Source organism: Diabrotica undecimpunctata, chromosome 6 (genome assembly GCF_040954645.1).
Source record: "Diabrotica undecimpunctata isolate CICGRU chromosome 6, icDiaUnde3, whole genome shotgun sequence".
In the NCBI taxonomy this organism is placed as follows: Eukaryota; Metazoa; Arthropoda; class Insecta; order Coleoptera; family Chrysomelidae; genus Diabrotica; species Diabrotica undecimpunctata.
Genome location: NC_092808.1, coordinates 140,489,929 through 140,514,353, shown reverse-complemented (window position 1 = coordinate 140,514,353; position 24,425 = coordinate 140,489,929). Strand labels below are relative to the sequence as shown.

Sequence of the window (24,425 nt, the reverse complement as noted above, 5' to 3'; positions counted from 1 at the left end):
TAGCATTTAGAATCCGTAACACGTTAACAAGAAGAGAGTACTTAATACCTAATAGAAAGGAAGAACAGCATTAGATGCAGCAAGAAGTTACTTATACATTTATCTTATTTTAGCACTAAAAGCAGCTGTTACTAATCCTTGCACGTATCAACTCTCTTCTAATCCGATATTAAATCAGGACAACAAACGGGACCTCTGTGCACCTCTTACGTGGTTGTCTGGGAGTTTACAATAAGTTGAAAGGAAAACACATCCGTAAGAAAACACTCAGGATTTTATATGTTTATAATATCGTGAGAAGTTTACAAAATAAACCGTAATGAAAAAAGTACATAATCTAGTTTAATTTGTATTGAAAGATAAATGAACCTTTTTAACAAAACGTATACGGCCAGTTTTGATTATTGACATATTATAAAGTATAGACTACCAAAATTATTTTTATTTTAATTTAAAATAATATGCAAATTATAACATATATAATAATGATTATAATAATAGTAAGCAACTAGCGTACCAACTCGACATCGAGTTTTGATGTAAGTTTTGTTGATATTTAAGAGGGGCGGAGTCTAACGATCCATCGTTTCCGTCGCCTGGTGTAAATGTTCCAAAAATCCTAAAAATAAACTGTATCGACGCCAATTTTTTTAAATTGAATAATAATCCAAAAAACACGTATTTAATATGTACTTATAGATGTACTTGATGGCTTCAACGCTGCCACAGTATTCAACGTTGATGTGACAGTCGTACTTCCGGAGGAGAAACTTGTTGTAAGGAATAACCCAACGATTATCCATTTGACAGTCTCGAAGAATAAAGTAGTTGTTGTTTTCGCGTCTGTGATATACAGGCATGCCGTTTGTCTTTTCAACAGTTTCTTCCTGAAACTGTTTAGGGAATTTTTTGGAGCATTTGTCCTCTTTCATGCATGGACAGGATGGATTGAAAGTACCACATGGACCATGAATCATGTGACTTCTGACTTTTTCATAAAGATCAGGATCAACCGCTGGATCAGGTAACTCCGCACATATAAAGTAGTATCATTGAGTTTTTCAACTTTTAGTATAAAAGATATCTTACCGGAAGTAAATACTTCCGGTTTCATAATTCTGAATTTAATCAGTAAGTATAAGAAAAAAGTAGACGCGGGCATATTTTAAAAATACATTGAAAATTAGGAATGAAGCCTGTAAAATTCCTATACTTTACTATAGGAAAAATTCATTTTATGGCCGCCATTTTTAAACCGGTTCGAATTTTTTAAATTTTAAACCTTAGGGGGAATCTACTCAACAATCTGTTTAATTATTCGAAAAAATTATTCTCTCATCTTTCACCGTTTAGGAGGAGTATTGCGCACAAGAAAAGAGCTTAGCCTTTTAGTATTTAGGACTTTAAATTTTGAAGAATGAAACCTGTAAAATTCCTATACTTATTATACTATTATTACTATAGGAAAAATTCATTTTATGGCCGCCATTTTTAAACCGGTTCGAATTTTTTAAATTTTAAACCTTAGGGGGAATCTACTCAACAATCTGTTTAATTATTCGAAAAAATTATTCTCCTATCTATCACCGTTTAGGAGGAGTATTGCGCACAAGAAAAGGGCTTAGCCTTTTAGTATATAAGATGATATAGTAAGTAATGTAAGTAAGTAATAATAGAAGTAAGTAATGATATTAGTATGCATTTTGGACTAGTGCCAAATACCGTGCCGTATACTAAATATGGTCAGAGGAAAGGTTCAGCCCGGAGGTTTCGATATGCAAGATGTCCAAAACATCGAGACAATGGCTGAAAATGATATGAACAAATATATATCGGAGTACAGCAAGTGCAAAAAATTGACCATAAACTAATAAAAACCAAACTAACTGTCGAGTTTGTAAGAAGAGTAAGACAACTAAATCGGTCATATCTTAATAGTAAAAATTTGTTTAAAGCATTAAATACGTACGGCTGTCCGCGCTGAGCTACTCATTTGGTATTATAAAGTGGTCAAAAATGGATATACAGAGTCTTCAGCGGATAGTAAGAACACTTCTCACAAAGGCGCAAGAACATCATCCAAGCAGTGCAGTAGAGAGAACAACATTACCGCGGTATCAAGGGGGAAGAGGACTTATGGATATAGGTGAGCAATTAGATAAGCAAGTTGCTAATTGAAGAACTTATTTTTAGGTGCAGGCTGAGACATCTGCTTTACATCGAGCAATTTGTGCAGTAGATGATACAACGCCGCTTAAACTGAGGGAACAAGAAATGCTCATAAACCATCTGACTAAGCAAGAAAAAATGCGCACCTGAATGAGTAAACCTCTGCATGGGCGACATAATGAGATCAGCCAAGAATATGTCGATAATAGTGTTAAAATATTGGTTGACATCAGGAAAGATGTTTCCCGAGACTGAGGGCTTTCTACTTGCGTTTCAGGATCAGGTTATTCTAACTAAAAATTACCTGAAATATATTGTTAAAGATCCTAAAGTCCAAAATGACAAATGCCGATATGGATGCCAAGCCCAAGAAACCATCCAACATCTTACCGGAGGCTGCCAGGCCTTTGTCGGAACTAATTATAAAGAACGCCTTGACTCAGTAGGAAATATTATTCACCAAGAACTAGTTGATAAACTGGGACTTCTCCAAACCGACCATCTTTCTTATTATCAATATGTCCCTGACAGAATGCTTGAAAATGACAACTACAAGCTATACTGCTAGCTCTATACAACTCAAAATTATCCAAGAATACGCTCCAAGAATAGACCATACAGACATATCTACTGCGCTTAATGACTCTCGTACACAATTTACAATTTTATGTGGTGGTTAAAAAAACAGAGCTAAAAACATCCTTGGAAAAATTCAATTCTTTAGTAAAAAATGGCCTAGGAGAAACCCTACTAGGATTCCTACTCTAGAATAATTTATTCAACATGAACAGCTTCTTTTACAAAAATATGCACAAAAGATGGACCAGGGAAAGTCCAAACGGTAGAACAAGAATTGAAATCGACTACATCATAAGTGACGAAAAACAAATAATTAAAGATGTAACAGTCCTCAACAAGTTTACCACTAGCAGAGAATACAGAATAAAAAAAAGAAAGAAACATGATGATTAAAAATAAATCTCATGGTATCTGGACACCCGCATTAGAAATCTACCAGTATCAGACACATATCAAGAATAAGCTACTACTTCATGAAACCTCCGAGAACGATCTTAATAATAATAAACACCTTACAAGAAAGTCACTGGGTGCACTATCCTAAAAGAAAATCAGATAGTAAAATAAGTACACATACTGAAACGCTGCTGAATAAAAGAAGACAAATAAAAAGCGATAATAATGCAGAGAGTCACACTCTAAGAGAAATTAATAAATCTGTTTCGAAGGCAGTCAGGAGAGTTTTAAAAAATTTAAAACCAATAATATTAAACGCACTATAGAGGAAAATACCAGCTTAAAAGTTTAAAATACCTACCAGCGAAATTCATAAATTAAGAAACAAGCAAAAGAAACTGTTTAATACATATTTGCAGCAAAAAGGGGTGCCCAAAGAAGGGAACAATGCTATAACCATACTTTTACCTAAAAATTAGAAGATTTATGGACCTATTAGCCTCTTGAACCACATATACAAGCTCTTCACTAGGTTAGTCACATCAAGATTGGAAAAAAAATATATTACCAACTGAGAGAGCAGGCACAATTCCGATCTAATTATGGTACCAATGATCACCTCCATACAGTTAAGACACTCATTGAAAAATCTAAAGAATACAACAAACCTCTTGTCTCTACTTTTATAAATTGTCATAAAGCGTTCGACACGATGGAAATAGACAGCCTTATAGAAGCAATGAATGACAGCAGTATTGACCATAGGTATAGTGAACTTATTTACAATATTTACAAAAACCCGACCAATAAAAAGAAAACAAGAGATAAGGCAAGGAGATACATTGTGACCAAAATTATTCATAACGGCATTAGAATATGCCTTTAAGATGGTCAATTGGGACCACAGAGGAGTACCAATAGACGGCAAAAAGCTTAACCATCTACGTTTCGCAGATGACATTGTCCTTATCACAGATAATTTAGGAGAAGCCACAGATATGTTAAATGAATTGGACTTTGCATGTTCAAAGGTGGGCCTCATTTAATATTCTCTGCTATTATCACGGTGTCATCCTTATATCTCAAGCTTTTAATAGTGATTCCGTTCACTACAACGCCAGATATTTCGTTGGTCAGTGCCTTTTACGTAATAACATTCAAATGCAAAGTTTTATATAGAAGCAAACACTTAAGTCACACAATTAAATTTAATTTTTAACTTAAGTCAAATGGTTGATAATGAAAAATATTTTAAGAAATATTTGCACTATCAGTTTAAAAATACGAAAATTTGGGACATCCTTTACGGATTTTTTTTGCATTGAATCAATATCAACATTTTTTTAATATCACCGTCGACAACGAATACACGCCATCAGAAAAAAAATAGTATAAATTACAATTTTCGCACATTTCTCCTTTGCTTTTTTGCCGATACATAAACATCTGTGAATGATGTTTCATCAGATTAAACCAGAAGCAACCTAATAGCAAGAACAAGTTACGTAATCAATCACTGTCCTCTTCAATCAAACAAACAAGTGAAAAATTAGCAATGGCCTGCCGAAAGCCATTGAAAGCAAAAATAAATTGACCTCAGACCCGAATACAAGTCCAATATACCCAAATATATCCATGAATATTTCGGGTAAACCAAAATCAATCACGTTACGTCATGAAAACTTTCTAAATTAATATATTGAGATACTGCTAAGCGAGAAATGTCACACGGTATGTGAACAAACAAAAAACTATAATAAGATTAATCTCAATAAGCCCTATATTTATTTAGAACGTAATATACAGTAATGAGTGCCTTAAGAACTGGCAAAATAACGCAAAAGATAGAAAACATAATACGCTGTGAAATAAAAAGATAAAGACGAAACTACCTCTACCATATTACATTAATGAGATTTAAGAAATTTTAAAATTCAAAATTAATATCAACGATTTTTTGTATTTTCTGCGTTATTCCTTTAATTTTTAGATTTTTAGTTTACATTTATATAAAAAACAGTTCTTTTCAGAACTATTGAGCGACGTATTAGTCTTATTAAGAAAACAATATGGATTCAATGCCAAGTACTAGTAGTAATTATCCTTCTCCCCCTAAAAAACGCCGAGTAGATTTGGGTCATTTATAATCAAATGATAAACAATGCATTATAAACATGTGCAAACAAATAAACATTGATAATCCTTCAATAAAAATAACAGCCATGGTAGCAAAAATAAAACAGGCAACAGGTTAGTTTTGCAGAATAGTTATTGTTAAAATCAAGACTTACTAAAGTAATGTGCTAATTTTAGCTGTTGCGAATTCAACTATTTACAGAAGAATTAAAGAATATTATAAGCAGATTGGAACAGTAAGATGTCCTAAAAATATTGGCGGTCGACCTTCTATCCTTGCAACATACGATGAAAAAGTTAAAACATCTGTACGACAGATAGTACACAGCTTCTTTTTCAAGAATGAAATGCCCACTTTAAATGAAATTTTTATTAAAAATAATCAAACAAAAAAGAAAATGTATTTGGTAACTTTTCTAGTAACGTTCTTGGGTGTGAATCTTTGTTTTTAGCTCACTCCTCCTGGTTGAAAAACAAATCATAGTTTAACACAATATTTTTAAAACTTTTTTGCTTCTTAGTACTTTTTCGATAAGCCAGTTTTTATCGAGATAGGGGTTACTTTTTTATTATGTTTTAAAAATTCTCTAGTCGGCTGGATAACACCTGTTGCTATGGTTACTATGTATTAAATAGTATCATCAACAATACATTAAATTTTCTATTACAATGGTGTACACGTTTTCAGAAATGGCAGATATGCATTTAATTCTGGGTAAGTTTGAGCAGGCTGAATTAGGGTTTTAGATAATTATTGGTAATTACAGGTGAATGCCACGGGAATAGTGCAGCAGATGCAAGATGTTATGCAGAAAAATATCCTAATGGAAATACACCAGGCAAACGATTACGTCTTTGCAATGATCATCGTTTACGAGATACAGGCACATTGCGACCGCAACTTGTTGGTAATAATGGTCGACCAAAAGTGGATTCAAACGAAGAAGAGATTCTGGAAGCAATTAAGAAATCCCTGGAAGTAATATAAGAGTAGTAGCAGCTCAATTAGATGTTCCTCACATGATTATTTGGAGAAGATTCAAGGAATAGCAGTTTTATCCTTATCACTTAACACCCGTTCAAGAATTACTGGATAAAGGTTATCCTAAAAGAATGCGATTGGTTTTTATGTTAAATACGTCAAATAGCAAAATTTAATGGGCATATATTATTTGATCACTTTTTATAAAGTACCTATCACTTGTCTTGGAGGTCTTGTCATTTCAAAACAATTTTTACTTCTTTGTGTCAATAGTTGGTTGTTACATCTCAGGGCGTAAGGTCTCCTTTTTCGAGCTGAGCAATTGTACGTTTCCTTTAAAAATGTAATCCTTTATTATAGACCTAGTGTCTTGAAAATTACAATTGTGATACTTAAATTATGTAATTTAAGGGTCAACTGACCTATGTGGCTATTTCCAACTACTTTATACACGTAAGTATTAACCACCTTTTTTAATTTAAGTCAAAATTTTACCATTTTGTTTTTATTTTTAAGTGGTTATACTTATTTGTAGGTTTTTCACTGATGAGGATCTGATAGGATCGAATACGTTCTGAAAATTTATAAATCCATTTTGGATAATTTTTAAAACTTCTATATATAACAAGCGAGTCTTCTACAGCTGACGCCCCTTCTCGCATCCTAATTTTCAGCGTTTTCTGTCGAAGCAATCTTCAGTTGTTAGATCTCTGGCGGTCATTGCATCGTCGACATCGTCTCTCCAGGATCGTCTTGATCTACCTCGTTTTCTTTTAGTTGGCGGAGTCCATTCTTCTATTTTTTTTGGCCATCTAGTTTCAGGCATTCTCTGAAGGTGTCCATACCAGTTAAGTCTTTTGGCTTCGATTGTGTCTATTATGTCTAGATCGATTTCCATTTCTCTCCGAATATCTTCGTTTCTCACCCTATCAAGTCTAGTGAGCTGTCAACATCGTCTCCAGTAGTTCATCTCCATGGCCTTAATTTTTGATTTGTTTCTTTGGTTTATTTCCCAGAGTTCGGCGCCGTACAGCCCAATACTTTCCATTATTGTTTTATAAATTCTTTTTTTATTTTCTTTTGTTATTTTTTTATTCCATAATAGTCCGTGTAGCTGTCTGGTGGCTGATCTTGCTTGGCCAATCCTGGAGTGTATTTCTTCGCTACTTCCTGCTTTTGATGTTATTTGGACTCCCAAGTATTTAAAATTGTCTTTTGGTTTTGTAGTTCCCGTTTCGATTTGTAGGCTTTCTGGTTTTTCTCCTACAACTAAGTACTCAGTTTTTTGTATATTAATTGTGAGGCCCCATTTGGTATACTCATCTTCCAGTTTTCTAAGCATGTAGCCTACATCACTCTCGTCTTCAGCTAGAATGGCTTGGTCGTCAGCGAAGTGTATCGTGTACAATCTATCATCTCCGATTGGGATGCCCATATTGCAGCACTTTCTTCTCCACACTGAGAGTGACTCATTTAGATATATTTTGAAGAGTGTAGGTGCTATGCAGCAGCCTTGCTTTAGGCCCTTACTAATAGGAATTTCTCTAGTTAATCTATTTTCAGTTTTAATGTTTGCCGTCATAATTTTGTAGAGCTGCTTGTATATTTTTTTGCTTATTCCTTGTTTTTCCATTGCCATTCCGGCAATGGAAAAACTTCTCAAAACTAATAAAATTTTATGTCCGTTTTATAAAATATAAAAAAAAATGAATTCATTGTAAGTTTTTTTTAAACTATGGTATATAGCTAATCAATGTGATTTTTTTTGGTTTAAATTACACTTTAATTATATTAGAAAATATTAGCCAAGTTATACTACACTACGATCTATTTTTATTCATGATATTTGCTTTTTTACAGATATTGTATATCAAACGCAAATATGTTTTTACACAACATTCTAAAGTACAATGAAATGTCTGCATTGTTGGTGTTTTATTATAACTTAACAACAATTTATTATACATTGCATTTCCGTCTTAAATCTAATGCGCTATTTACGTTATATTCTAAGTTTATGCTTAAAGTAATTTAAATTTTTAATTAAAAGTACATATAGTCTGTCCCAAACCCTTCTTTCAGTGCGTCACTAATATTGACGTCATATAGGATTTTAAGAACGTCGAGAATTATTGCATGATATTTTAGTTAAATCTGACAGTTGCAGGATCGTAATCGGCTAAATATAAAAAGTTTATTTTTTTTAATGTGGAATAAAATTTTTAACAATTCAATTTTTTTTTTAATTTACATATTAGAGGTCCCGTGCTGTATATATTTTTTCTTAATTAGCTAAGATTTTTTATGGATTTATTATTATTTATTACAAACACTATGGAATTTAAAATAATGCTTTCTCCTAGAATCTTTTACGAGTTGACTGCGAGATAAAAAAATTTACTGGCAATTGCAAGGCATCAAGGCAAACATTCCTGTGATAAAATAGCATTGATTGAAATCAGTCATATTCGGATAAGTAATTTTGCGATAAGTTTCTTTGGCAGCCAATAGTTTAATTTTGTGAAGATTTATCATTAAATAGTGGAAATAGTTTAAATAGTTTTAATATACACTTCTAATAACATGTCCATATTTATTTTTTTAATGGAGGTTATCCTAGATTATCACATACTGAAGTACTCATTGCCACAGACATCTGTTTGAATGCCTTCATTTGCCAATCGTCTTACTGTTGATAAGCAAACTTCTAACTCCTCGGCAACACACTAAAATGTATTTAAAATAGTATTAACATTTTTTAGAATAATTTAAAACTTACTTCACGAACGGCAAAAACTGGTAATAAAGTTGTCCCAGCCTCTTTTTCTAATTGAAAATAATTTAGTAATTTTAATATTAGTCTTCGTTCATTCTCGGTATATCTCGGCATATTTAAAATATTGTTATGAAAATAAATACAAAATAAAATTTTCACTGTAAAATGTCTGAAAATACTAACCTGGAATGACAATTATCATTTTATCAGTTGACATTGTGAAAGTACAGTCACGATCGAGACCATCTGCGTCAAATTATATTTATGGGCATCATTAATTGGATATCTATTAAGCGTATTCTAAACTCCAACCTATTATACATCCGTAAGTAGAATTCAGTTTAATATGCAAATACCCGTGAACGATACATAATTTTCTAAGTTCTATGTATAATAATTACAGACTCACGTTTTTTTCTATCACTTCTAGCTTAATGCGTTTTTGATCAACTATAACGCACTGAAAAAAGGGTTTGGGACGGACTGTATTGATATTATTTATTACATCCGATAGATAAAATAGCATAATCAAAAGGATACCAAATAATTAGAAAAATAATAAACAATAATAGACTGCAGTATAATGCTGATACGTTTCTAGTTAGAGCAAATATTTACATAATAAAGGTGCAATTCTGATAATTATATGCAGGCTCCGTATATCCGGCTGCGCTCATTGCCATAAACCAGCTTGATAGAAGTTTTATCGCTTACAGCAATAATTTATTGAAGCAGTAATCTCTATCGATTTTCCTATATCCACCAGCTGTTTGCAGACGATAAAGTTGATAACTAAGTCAATAAGAAGATTATTGTTTATTTTTATATTTTAAACTTAAATTTGCATTGTAAAATGTTTACGATCTAGACTATAAATGAGATGGACCAACTTTAAAATGAATTTAAATCCTTTTCACCAAAATGCTGCAGCAGCCATGCAAATTTTGAATTTATAAAAATCGTACTACAAGCCTAAGCTTATAATCCTGCCTTGTTGTTGTTGTTGTTTGTTCCGGTTTATACTGCAGATACTAAGCCTTAAATTGAAAACGATAGATCTTATACTAATTGTGATAAGAATAAGTAAAGAATTATACTTAAACGTTTCAAAAAGAAATAAAAAATAATTAATTTTGTTAAAAGTACAAAGAAAGTTACAGTCTTACACAAAAAAATAATAAAAGTTTTTCTTTCTCTGGTTGTGAAGATGTAAAGAAATAGGCTTATGGATTTTTTTAATGATAGTTATTTCTACACCAAGGGTGTTATTGATATAACTACGCTCAAAGAGCAGCATAATCCAGCCAGAGGGCCTCTGGCCCGAGAGATGGATGTTGATCGATGTGCGTAATGATCCGATAACACCAGTGATACATAAAAGATTTTTCACTTTACATAAAGGATCACTCGAAGAGTGGTGGGTTTTTTGGTCAAAAGATGGAGAAAAAAGACTTGGCTACTTCATCTATTTATTTGAAGACGTTTCGCTCTCTAATTAGAAAGCATCATCAGTTCATTTCAAAAAGACATGTAGCAGTCAATGTGTAAAATCTAAATAAGCTTCAGATACTTGACATTAAATAATTAGGTTGTATAAACAATCAATTGAAACTAAATACAATTTACAATTTGATTCAAACATAGCACAGCAAAAGACCATATGGTTATTGTAAATAAATAAGCTTAAGATACTAGACATTAAATAATTAGGTTGTATAAACAATCAATTGAAACTAAATACAATTTACAATTTGATTCAAACATAGCACAGCAAAAGATTATGTGGTTGTTGTACATGTAATTTAAAAAAGTATGTAAAAAACTTATGTAAAAAATAAGTATTTGCCGAGAACTAACAAGATCACACTTCCAGCAGTATGTACCTTGTGACCTTGTTAGTTCTCGATAAATACTAATTTTTTAGATAAGTTTTTTACAAACGGTCCAAAATTTATAAGAAAATATGTGTTATATCGTTTTACTTGCAGCAAGTGCTACAAATATCCAAATTAACCACTGGTCCAGCATTTATTGCAGAAAAATATGTATGTATAATCTAGAAATCCATTATTGTACGGAAGACACTGGTCATATGTTTGTCTGGACGGAAGACGTTGCAAAAAGAGGACGTGGTAAAATTGCATCAATATTCATAAAATTTCTGAGCTCAAAGATGGGTGAAGTAGAATATTTCGTTTTTTTTTCACGGATAATTGTCCCGGGCAAAAAAAAACTGGCTTTTAATGTATTTATGGTTCCAGCTAGTGAAGGAACAAAAGTTTAAGTCTAGTATACAGCATTTTTTAGTCAGCGGACACATTCACCTTCCCTCTGACAGGGATTTTGATTTAATAGAAAAACGACATAGAAAGTATGCTCCTCTTATGTGCTCTCCTAATGAGTAATATAAAATTATAAAAAAATAATAAAAAGAAGCCTTCCAACTTAACTATTATAAGGCAGGAAGATCTCCTCAATGAACAACCACTCTTAGAGAACATTAAAAAGAGTACTCGCACCGATGACCAGAAATTTTTGGATTTTTCCAATGTTTTTCCTTTTTATTTAAGAGTGATAACAGAAAAGCATTTTACGCTAGGCATTCGGTGAACCCCGTCACTGTTGTCAAGAAGGGACGTCCAAATGTGCTTTCTGTATCTGATTTATAACAGAAGTATATTGAGCCATTCGGATTGCAAAAAAGAAACTCGAAAATGTAAGATTATTATTATCCTTCATACCTTCAGTGTATCATCCCTACTACAATAGTTTACGAGAAGATGTCAGCCCTGATATTGCTGATGATGTCGCCGCAAGCGATCGTAACAAGCAACATTTTTTTTTTAATAAAACCTGTTTTATTTTCAAGTTTGGAGTAATTTTATTAACATTGTTGTAACTATAGTTCCCTAGGGCATGATGCATCTTCTTCTTATGGTGCCCTATCCAATTAGTGGATGTTGGCGACAATTCTGGCATACTCCTCTCGGTCTTGTGTCGCTCCTAAGAGTGCATAAGCATCGAGGTTTGACCAATCGCTTATGTTTTTAAGCCATGAGTATTTCTTTCTTCTGATGCCCCGTTTTCCTTCTACCTTTCCTTCCATAATGAGCTTTAAGAAGTGGTACTTGGAATTTTAAAATATATGACCAAGATAAGCAGTTTTTCTTCTTTTTATTATTGGCAGAAATTCTCGTTGTCTTCCCATTCGATTTAATACTTCGACATTTGTTGTGTGATCTCTCCAGGGAATTTTAAGTAGTCTTCTAAATACCCACATTTCAATAGCCTCCAATCGGTTCATCACATTTTTCTTTATGGTCCAGGTTTCTGCACCATATAGCAGCATGTAGTAAATTTAACATTTTACAAAGCAGTATCGAAGCGTAAAGTTAAGGCTTCGTGTCTCTATGTCTGGATCTAGATCTTTAGTTATCCCACTTCCGAGATATCTGAACTTGGGGACCTTTTATATATTCTTATTGTTTACTCTTATATCTAATTGCATATTTCGTGTTCTGCTAACCAACATTACCTTCGTCTTGTCTATATTAATCTTCAAACCCAGTCGTTCTTCTTCATTGTTTATTCTATCTATTAGTCGTTGTAGCGCTTCTTGGCTATCAGCTATTATGACTGTATCATCAGCACAGCGAACATTACTAATAGTCTGTCCGTTGATTTTGATTCCATCTTCAGTGTCACTTAAGGCTCTATCGAAAATCGTTTCAGAGTAAAGATTAAAAAGAAGGGGGTGACAGAACACAACCCTGTCGTACACCTTTTTTGATTGAGAAATGTGATGTAGATTCCAATCCTACTCTCACAGATGCCACTTGATTCATATAAAGGTTCTTTATGATTTTAAGGTCATTCTCATCTATCGAACGCTCCTGGAGCAATCTTACTAATTCTGAATGATTAACACAATCGAACGCTTTCTGGTTTTCTATAAAGCATAGGAAGATATCTTTTTGCTGATCTCTGTATTTCTAAAGTAGGACAGTTAAGCTATAAAGTGCTTCTCTTGTGCCAAATCCTTGTCTGAAACCGAACTGTATGGGGCTAATGTCTCTTTTACATCTGTGGTATATTCTTGTGTGAATTATCTTTAAGAAGAGTTTTAGGCCCTGTTCAATAAGCTGATCATTCGGATTTGGGCGCAACTATTAGCGTTTGGCTTTTTTTGGGATTGGTATAAAGGTTGATTGTAGCCAATCCTGTGGTATTTGACCGGACCCATAAATGTCATTAAAAAGATCTACCAAGGTGTCTATATTGTCTTTACTTAACATGGTTAGAACTTCTATGTATACGTCGTCTGGGCCTGGTGCTTTTCCCCATTTGCTCTGTTTGATTGCCCTTACAACTTTCTTTTTTACAACTAGAAGAAACTTTCAGAGTTTCTTCTAGTATTGTCTGAGTATAGTTGCTGTGTGCATGATGCATCGACATATCTAAACTAAAACAACAAAAATTGTTTAGGACTTTATAATATTATTTTTAATATTTAAGTCAAATATCTTAATTTTACCTTTTTGAGGCTTGTCATTGTTTCACATTAAGCCCTTTATTTGTGGAAGTCGACCATGTTTTGCTAATGCTAGTAATAATATTTCTAATTGATCATTTTTTTATTATTTTTGTAGGCTAACTGGTGAACTGTTTGATCGACATCTATAAGAAAATAATACGGATCATCTTAAAGTCAGTGACAGCTTCTCTCTTCACCCCACACTGATGGTTAGTTTTGGGTTCCACACGCTAGCCTGCATTGATTGGGTTAGGATATCGTGTTGGAGTTTTGGTACCCAGAACTTCTACACAAAAGGCATTTTTGCTAATAGCTGTGCCTCTATCGCGCATCTGGGTGCTATGGGGAGAAAAGTGATGGTCTGAAGCATTGGAGCGCGGTAAAGTGGTTCCTGATAATACGAATAAATACTTCAACGAATTATAACACCCAAATATCATTTTAAGGGGTGCCCAAGTCTCTCTAACTGGATTTAATTAGATTGCTTGCTTACACCTAGTCAAGACCTGTTACTATGCTGTATACTGTATGTATACAGAATGTTACAGAGTTTACATCACAATACTAAATAACCTGTAAACCACCAATAATACCCTTTTACTTTTAATCTAGTATTTATTATTTAAAAATAAGTATTCGACAAAATAATCAAGTAAAATTTAGGATAATAATTTTTTTTTGGAATGCAATGAAATCAAATTTTGCGAAGAGTAAATTTGTTTTATTTTTATACCCATTTAAAACCCTGTATATCTTATATATTTTAAATATTTACAAACTTACCTTTAACGTATCTTTTTGCTCCTGACCATCTGTTGCGTTTTCCGCGTTATCGCTTGTGGAAATATCAGACGCTAAATCACAAGTCACTGTTGGTATGGTCATAGGTCTAGGATGGGCTTCGATGGTGGCGATTTGGCTTTCGGCATCGCGTGGAGAGTTATTGCTATTTCTATCAACTATGGATCCACCGGCGGAACCCTCGCTTCTCTCAGTTGTGCCATTTTTAGGAACCTGTAAACAATACAGATATTATTATTCATTATAAATAAACAGTATAGTTTCTTAACGTCAACATTAAAATATTTTTAATAATATGTGATTGATCGTCATTGCGACAAGTTTTCGACATCCTCTTTGATGTATTCAGGGCTTCCGAGGTCTCAGTCTCCCGAGACCCCAGACACTACTACGGTGATCACTAACCAATGCATTACTGACACTGAGAACAGAGGACGGTTCATTTATACCGTAGTTGGTGACGTGGTTTGGGTGGAGGATGGCGTGGGGGTTAGCGGGGGGATTGGCCTTGGGTTCGGCACGAACATTTCTGGCAGTAGGATTTTAATTTGCGAGTGTAGCTAACGATATTTTCTTTATGAGAGGTCTCCGTGTCGAAGGTAACCGTACGCCGTCATCTCTTTTATTGAGACGATTTGGCCTTTTTCAATTTCTGTTGCTTCTCGGATAATTATTGGTTTATAGAAGCGGATGGGGGCTATGGTTCTGGAGTTTTCAATATCAATTGTGTGACCTGAATGAATATGGTGTTGACCTAGAGCTAACATTGCATAGCAATTGCGAACAGAAATCGAATGATCATAAATCCTATTTTGGATTCTACGATTTGTTTGGCCTATGTAGGATCGGGGAGAGTCTGCACAATCAATTTCGTAAACTCGTTAACTTAGATATGAGAAAAACATTATTTTATCGAAATGTTTACAAAAGTTTAGGGTACGAAAGTTTGTTTAGGGATTTATTTTATAACATTTAATTTTAAAGAACACTCATGTTATTAAAATATAAATGCGGAGTCTTTTATTATTGTTTAAGAGACTAACATATACGTTTGGTAGATACACTAAACTAATACTGAAGCATAGCTGATGTTTTTTTTACATTACGATGTAGTTTTCATAGTATTTCATTAGCTGTACTGTAAACTTTGCACAAATTAGTGTAGTATTAATTTCCTGTTCTTATCCAAATATTTGCTAGATTATTTTAACTAATCATTGTCCACAAGCGTATAATAATCGAACATCATTTCGGTAGTCCACAAACAGTTAATCCTTATAATCGCTAGAGCTTTAGTAATTCACATACTAATTAGTTTATTGGTGAATATAACTAAACTTCGTTATATTATCTTTGTTTTCGTAAATTTTACGATTTATACACTGAAACACATTTTTATATCATGAAAATAATACTTTACTAAAATATTTTAATAATATAGATTTATATTTTTTTTTGTTCTTATTTAGTTTTCATTCTAGGCCATTCTTCTGTTTAACTTAACTCTACTTCTTCGTCCTATTGGCGATTTATCTTAAGCGAGGTTGTCCTTGACAGTTCGCACATTTTCCTTTTTGTTTTTGTAGGATTGTGCATCATTTTGTCAGATGGTTTTCACCGCACTTTACACATCTTGGTTTCTTGTAACAAACATTACATGAGGCTTGTTATATTTTTGGCTATTGGTACGTCTTCTTTTTGTATGATTAGTACAAACATATTCAAAGATCTTTGATCCGATTTCATATTCTTCATATTCTTTTTTTAATTTTTCTTAAATATCTGTGGCCACTATATTTGAGTGAAGTCCTCTGAGAACCAGTTTTGATTCTGCAGATTGGTGATTTATTTCTTGCTAATTTGACGACACGGGTCCCTCCATTCTACTTATGTGGTTATTTAATTTTTTTTTCTATTTTGTGTCTATTCATTTATACACTATTACATTTTCTTTTAATGTCTTTACTTCTCTTTCAATGTCTCAGCGTAGTTCCTGTAATTCTTCTCAGTACTCTCATCTCTGCCGTTTCCAGTAGCCTTTGCGTTGTGGCTGTGTTGGGTCTTGTTTCTGAGGCATAAAATTTTTGATTTCATCTTAGTGTTAATGTGTCTGTCTTTTAATATGTGGGTCATTTTTCTACATTCCTCTGGATTACTTGTTTGTATGAGGGTCTCTTTGCCGTTTCTTGATATTTTGTTTATTGTATGCAGTTTTTTCTTTTTGGCAATTTGAAGAATTTCACCTGTTTCGTTTTTACTTTATAACTTGATTACTAGTGGTTTATGCATTTTTTTGATGGTATTTTGTTCTTTTGTTTGAATATTTACGTTTTTACAAATATCAATGGTATCTTTCTCTGCCTTAATCAGAAGGGAATATGCAGTATTTTCAACTTTTTCTTGTTTATTTTAGTGTTTCTCCTTGACTGGCAAGGAGAGAAAATATTTTCTGTTTTTTTTGAGAAATATTTTCTATGGTTTTTTTGAGAACTATGCGTTGTTTTTTTCTCTGTCATTGTGAATATTGGTATTTGGGATTTTTTTCTATTTCTTCTTCTCTTTTTTTAAGTCTTGGGCAAATGATATTGTTGCTAGAGTTAATTACCGAGTTTTGCAGTTCGCAGACTTTCTTATTTAGCTTATTGATAGTCTCTTTTAGCTTGAGACTTTCTTCTTCTTCTGTTTTTAATTGTTCATCTATAATGGACGAAAGAGGAAGAAATAACAAAGGAAAAAAAAGGACCATCAAAATTCAAAGGCCTAATGAAAGCAATAAGGAAGAAGAAAACTATAAAACAATAATTATTATTGTCTTACAGTTTTCTTCTGCCGTCAAGGCCACAACTTACCACCAACTTAATGTTAACCCTGCCGTGTACGGGTTGAGTCGGTAGGGCCCATTCAATTTTTCTAATATCTCTATTCGGTCAGCGAGTCTAAGTACGGTCCTGGCGGTCTAGATACCTTTCGACGGCATGGCCAGCTATAATCCCTCAGTTACTAATGCGTATTGAAGTGATATTGTCAATGTTATATCTGTTTTTGTTCTCTCAGACCCAACCCGTTCCTTAATGTAAGTATTTTTTTATGAAAGTACCAAACAAAATTTGCAGTGCATTGTTTTTAGAGCTTAGCAAACCAATGTATTCTTTCAAGGGCGAGGAAGTTGCAACCGACGAGGAAGAAAATTATGAAGATTCAAATTCCGATAAGTCTATTGTTGGAAAATTAGAAAATGAAGATGGTAATCATAACTCAGAGTCTGAATTCGATTTATCAGACATCGAACTAAACTTACAAGAATGTAACTTTATTACAATACCAAAGATAAAATGAAATGGAATAAGACATTCGGATCACGAAATGTTAGAACTAGACGAGAAAATATTATCACAGAACTTCCTGGAGTTATTCGTGAAGCGAAAAGTTGCACAACTAAAAAGGAATGCTGAAAACTGTTTTTAATGACAAAATTATAAAACATCTTACACATATGACATATAACAAATATATGTAAACTAAAAGCTCTGATTATTGGCCTGCTTTAGTTAGCTGGAGTTTACCGTGGAGGTAGAACTTTAATTGTTGAGTTTTGCGAAGAAAATCGGCAACGATGGCTCTTAGTCGGATCTTAGATTTAGATTTCTTATGAAGTGCTTACGCCTAGATGGTATTCGTACAAGAGACGAACGGAAAGAAGTAGACAAACTTGCAGCAGTTAGAGTCGTATTCGAGGATGTAGTTGAAACTTTTCAAAAATATTATACCATTGGCCAATATGTCACTATCGATAAGATGATTTTAGGCTTTAGAGGTCGCTATAGTTTTAGAATTTACCTTCCAAACAAACCGGACCGATAAGGTCTGAAGGTATATTCGTTGGTGGATTCTCGTACTTTCTATACTTATCAGTTAGAAATCTATGCCGGTATACAACCAACAGGTCCATATGCTATCAGTTCTGCAGCCTACGATGTGGTTGAGCGGCTTTGCAAACCAATCTCCAAATTCAACCGGAATGTCACAACGGACAATTGGTTTACATCAATTGAAGTCGCACAAAACTTACTGACAAATCATAGTCTCAGAATTGTAGGCACCCTACGGAAAAACAAAAAGCATATCCCAACCGAATTTTTATTGAACAATAGACCGCCAAAATCAACTATGTTTGGATTTACCAAAGATCTGACGATATTGTCCTATATACCAAAACCAAAAAAACATACCTACACCATGATGACCAAATCTATCCGACAACGGGTGACGAAAGTAAACCTGAAGTAATAACGTTATATCAACTCTACGAAAGGTGGTGTGGACACGGTTGATCAAGTTCGAGGTTCCTATACTGTCGCAAAAATTACAAAACGTTGGCATATATCTTTTATGGATAGCTTGATATTGCTGCAACAAATGTATTTGTGATACAGAGAACTAACAAACTGGATCTAAAAACAAGCAAAAGAAGAAGATTTTTTTTAAAAGAACTAGGTCTTTAGTTAGTAATGGACAATATAAAAAAAGAGCACAATCTCCTCATCTGTCACGAGATATAAGAGAGCTTGCTGCTAAATTCAGTGGTGTTGGATCAGTACAAGCACCTGCGGAATTGCAAAATAAAAGGGGGCGTTGTGCTTTTGTAGATATCGTAAAACTCGATACATGTGTCACTATTGTAAAAAACTTATTTGCTTATAACATACCGTACCTATTTGTCGCATACGCATTGATAAAATGACTGAATAAGTTATATACAAGGTGTTTTTTAAACATCAGTCATATTATAGTATGTAATTTCTTTTATATTTTTAGTTTTAGTATTTTATGTAAGGTATTTAGTAGTAGTCCTAATATATGCAACCCTGTTGTTACAAAATTAAACATAAAAAATTCTTAGTTTAATTTTTGGGCTTATCAGATCCAACCCCTTCTTACGTGTGTCAAAGTATCACCCGTGTACCGAAGGGTTAATTGATAAATACGCTAACAGCTTTAGGTTAAGTACTAATGCCCTGTTTGTACACATGTTCGTTTCGGGCGCTATGCAAATATATAAATGGAACTACATACTTCAAATCAACTAATAAACAACAAGAAATTAATATTAAATTCTTTAAAACAAAATTGTAAATGCCTTATTTACTCATAGCAAAATGAAATTATAAAATATTAATATAAATCAGACATTATGTTTTATAAGTTTCTTAAGAATCGGGGAAAATGGTGGATACAGAAATTTTTAAATTTGGCGACTCCGCCAATATCTTCAATTAAATATGACAAATAGTGCATGAATGAAATCTAGTGTCCTCTGAAAAGCATCAACATGTTCGTCGTAATTTCAAACAACTACTTTATAATATTATGGTTATTGGTGGATATCATTTTGAACAATTAATAAAATAATTATAGCTGATGATTAAACTGTTTTGAATTATAAATTCAATAATTTAAAATTTATAGTCCTATAGAAGGACAAAATCATTATGATTAAACAAATAATTTTTAATCTTCTGAGGAATGATAACGTTATTTAAATTAAAAGAAGTTGTAATTTATATCTTGAACAAATTTTCTTTTTATATAAAATTACGACTTATTTTTTTTAACTTGATATGAAAAACTTTTTCCAATAAAAAATATCCATTAATGCCACTCCATTTGAGCGTCGCGTAATAAACTTTTTAGCTTAATATTCATATAAGAAAAACATAATTATCATAAATTTTAAATTTATACATCACTGCCTTAAGAAATATTAACTTGTTTCATTTTATATTCAAGGCAATGTCAATAAGTTAAATATATTTTTACATATTCCAAATTTAATTTATATACCATGTTCGTTACGAAGCTAAATTTTTTAGGCAGGGAGTCCAATAAAACCAAATTTTAAACTCGAATTTTTTGTTTTTAATTTTTCCTCAGTTAAAAGAAGAAATTTAAAAATTAAAAAAAAATAAACTTTTGGACAAAGTCAACTTAGTGATTATATTTCCCAAACTTTTATTACTAAAGTTCAACTGCATGAATTATACGTAAGATAAAATGTTTTAACTACGTATTAAAATAATTGTCAACTTTACGCAATGTTAATTTAATAAAAATCCTACAATAATTTTAAACTCAATTGACCAAGGTCCAATTCTTTCAAAATGTAAAAACTGGAAAAAAAATAATAACTGGATAAAGCCCATCGAAAAACAAAGAAAATATAACAATAATTTAAGAGCGATTTGGGGTGGGGAAGTGGAAATGAGGTGAGTTTTTATGGTAAAAACGGTACATTCATTAATAAAAAAAATAGTCCATAGTAATATAGAGCCAAATTTGTAGCCAGTAAAAAGATCTACAACTTTTGTATTTACAATTTTTTTCAGCTCAAAGCTCAAAAATTTCTGAGAAAAATTAAAGTACCTCAGTGTTTGGTTTTTTATTTACATCTTTAACCAAAACAATTTTATTTCAGGAATTCACATGGAAGCTTATATTTTTATGTCCCAAACACATTGTAATTTTTTTTATTTAAAAGTTTTTAATTTTTTTCCCATAATTTAATTTAATCTTCCACGACTGGCCCGCGGAAAAATCTCCGTACCAATTTAAACTTCTCAATTTTTTAAAAACTACTTACCCTATTATTTTAGCTTGCCCACGTAGCTCCCAATTTATGTTAAAAATGTTAATTTATTTCTTCACACGAAGTATCATTTGCATACCGAGAATAAAATATTGAATACGAAGATAACGAAGAAGAATACGAAGAAGATAATAACATAGAAAAAATTGATGAAAAATAGTTATATAGAGAAAGAAATTTTTAATACGGAGGAGCTGAAATAATGGTTTTTGCTGGGACTTTCTTTCTTCGTAAAGACCCAACCATTTTCAACGATTAAATTATGTGGTTTATGCAAGATGCTGAACCCCCTCATTATACGAGGGCAATAAGGATTATACTTAAGTGCAAAGGCGCAAAATGTCGCTTGTAAAAATGTTCACTGTGTTTTAAATGTATTACTTTTTTTGAATCCTGAGAAAAGAATAAGTATATTTGAAAAATTTAAACGCAGAATGAAATATTATATTATTACAGGGGGAATAAAGGGCCTAAACATATTATAAATGTTTATTTTAATAAGTAACAGGGATAAAAAAATGTGCCTTTAATTTCAAATATCTCATTAAAATAAAAATTTTTGGTTCATCTAAGTGACTTTCGGCCCTCGGTAATAATGCAATCTTTTATTCTGCGTTTAGTTTAAAAAAAAAAAATACAAAATTAATACATTTAAAACGCAATAAACATTTTGACAGGCGATATTTTTCGCCTATGCCTTTAAATACCAACTTTTTTAAATGCTGAATTAGTCGTGGTAGTCATTTTTTTGGCCTTCACGTAGAATTTAATAAGCTACATTGTGTGTACAAGGGGCAATAAAACAATGTGTCTATCAAAATCCTATAAATATTCGCAAACAACTTTGGAAAAACATTAACACTGCAACAGTTTCTTTTAAACCAATTTAGTTCAGTAGATTTATACCTCTATAACTGTTAGGGTCTTTTTTATCACCTTTCTTGAACATTGGTAGCATTAGGCTGTTCCTTCATGCGTCTGGTATTTTGCAGTGTAATATTAGTTTTTATATAAGTTTTGTCATCTCTAGTTTTATACTTTCTCCTCCGTGTTTTAGAAACTCGTTGGTTATTTCATCTGGTCCTGGTGACTTTCTATTTTTGAGTAAATTTGTGGTTATCTCTACTTTTTGAAAACTGATTTTTATTTCGTGTCTTCAGGTACGTTATTGTGTTGATTATTATTTTCCTTGCCTTTAAACAGTTTCGTTTTTCCATTCGTTGGCTGATATGTTATTGTATTCCTTTAATTCTGCCATTTCTTTTCCTTGGTTTCTTATGAATCTTCATATTTATTTTTGTGTACCGTATAAGTCGCTTTCTATCCTTTTTGTAAACTGTTTCCAGTCTTTATTTTTTGTTCTTCTTACCAACTGCTTTGTTTTATTCCGTATTCTTCTATAGGCATCTCGGGATTCTGGAGTACTTGATATTTTTTACTTTGTTCAGGCCTCTCCTTTCTCTTTACATTTCTCTTTTATTTTATCTCTGAACCATGGTATATTGTTGTTGTTTCCTTTGTTTAGTATGATTGCGTTTTGCTAGAGCTTCTGTTGCTGCTTCTTCAATGTTGTTTTTAAATATCTTCGATGTCGTCTATTTTTTTTAGCTGTATCTTCTGTGCTAGCCTCCTTTGGTACATTTCTCTTGTAGAGTCATTCCACAGTGATTCTACATTGAATATTTCCTCGATGATTTTCAGCAGAAAATGTTTTGGTAATATTTTCAATCGTATTTTTGCTAGTACTAGTTTGTGTTCACTCCCTGCGTCTGCTGAGTTTAAAGTTTGGATATCTAGAATTTGCTTTAGGTAAATAATTCTATTGATGACTATAAAATCAATTATAGAATTGTCTATGACCATAAACTTCAAATGAATATTTATACTGGAGCTTATGGGCGAAAAATGTATTATTAATTCTCAGATTCTTAAATTAGAGCTATGCAGCTAATTTGTAAAATGCGATTATTATAAAAGTTCAAATATATCTTTTTTTGTCGAAATGGGGTATCTTTAATATTTTTTTATACAAATACTGCTAACTTGAAAAGCAAAAAAAGTTAAGCGCAAATTTGTGCCACATATGTATGTGACATAATATGTCGAGTACAGCACGCCCAGATGATGCAAATACTAAAAGAAGCAGGAATTAACAACCAAGATCTGAAAATAATTAGAAATCTTTACTGTAATCAGAGAGCAAATCTCAGAGTTGAAGGTGAACACACTGACTATATATTGTATATATACTATATCTGTACTCTGAAAGAATATTTATCGAAGCTTTGCACGAAACTAAAAAAGGTATTCTAGTAAATGGTTACCGGCTAAACAACATCAGATATGCAGATGATACCATAGTATTTGCGGACAACTTAGAAGACCTACAAGTTCTTGTGAACAAAATCACGTATTACAGTCAACAATATGAACTCAATATAAACGTTAAGAAGACAAAGCTTATGATAATTAGCAAGAAAAGGATAACAGAAGGTCAACTCTACCTCAACCAATCCCCTGTAGAAAGAGTGACGCACTACAGCTACCTCGATACCATAATAAATGAAGAATGCACCAACAACCAGGAGATTAGAGCCCGCATCGGAAAAGCTAGATCTACCTTCAATCGGATGGGGGCCTTCTTCAAGAGTCACAACCTCTCTCTTGATACAAAAGTAACAATGCTGCGATGCAACGTCTTCTCTGTCCGTTTTTATGGTGTTGAATCGTGGACCTTAAACGAAGATATGTGCAGAAAACTAGAAGCAGTTGAGATGTGGCTATATCGGAGAATACTTAAGATCCCGTGGACTAACAGAGTCACAAATGAGAAGGTCCTCAGAAGAATGAATAAGAACCGAGAGGTACTTATTCATTCTTATTAGGATTGTGACCACAATCAAATCTCGAAAGTTACAATTTTTCGAACATATTATGCGAAATAAATCCAGATATGCTGTCCTTCAAGCCATCTGCAAAAAAAAAATATTTGGAAAACGAGGTCTAGGAAGAAGAAGAACATCTTGGTTAAAGAACCTCAGAATCTGGTTTAATATAACATCTGTGCAGCTTTTCCGCGCTGGTGCAGATAAGATAAAGATTGCCATTGCGAAGATTGCCAACAAGAGGAAGAAGAATATGACATATATGGCGTGTTCTATCAGCTGCATCAAAGTTTATTACTTAAAAGCGGCAGTTACAAATTTTTAGACATAAATGTCTACAAACATGTAAGTTATAGAGAAAAATAAAATTTTAAATTTCAACTTTGACAACTAGTATCTTACAAGTCTGGCTAATTGGTGCTGCCAAAGCCATTTTCAGAAAAAAAAACTAGTATCTTTCTAAGTATCAACATTTTATTAAAGCAAGTTGGCTTAAATAGTAATATTTTAAAGTATGGAATCTA

The 24,425-nt window shown here is 32.6% G+C and overlaps 1 protein-coding gene across 1 annotated transcript in view; it reads right to left on the bottom strand.

Annotated features, from left to right (window-relative positions):
- Nucleotides 1–24,425, bottom strand: part of LOC140444647 (alpha-2B adrenergic receptor-like) — a 110,380-nt gene that overhangs the window by 66,402 nt on the left and 19,553 nt on the right. The window contains exon 4 of the mRNA XM_072536409.1: nt 14,356–14,586. Within this exon, the coding sequence (XP_072392510.1) occupies nt 14,356–14,586 (231 nt within the window). The remainder of the gene's footprint in view (nt 1–14,355; nt 14,587–24,425) is intronic.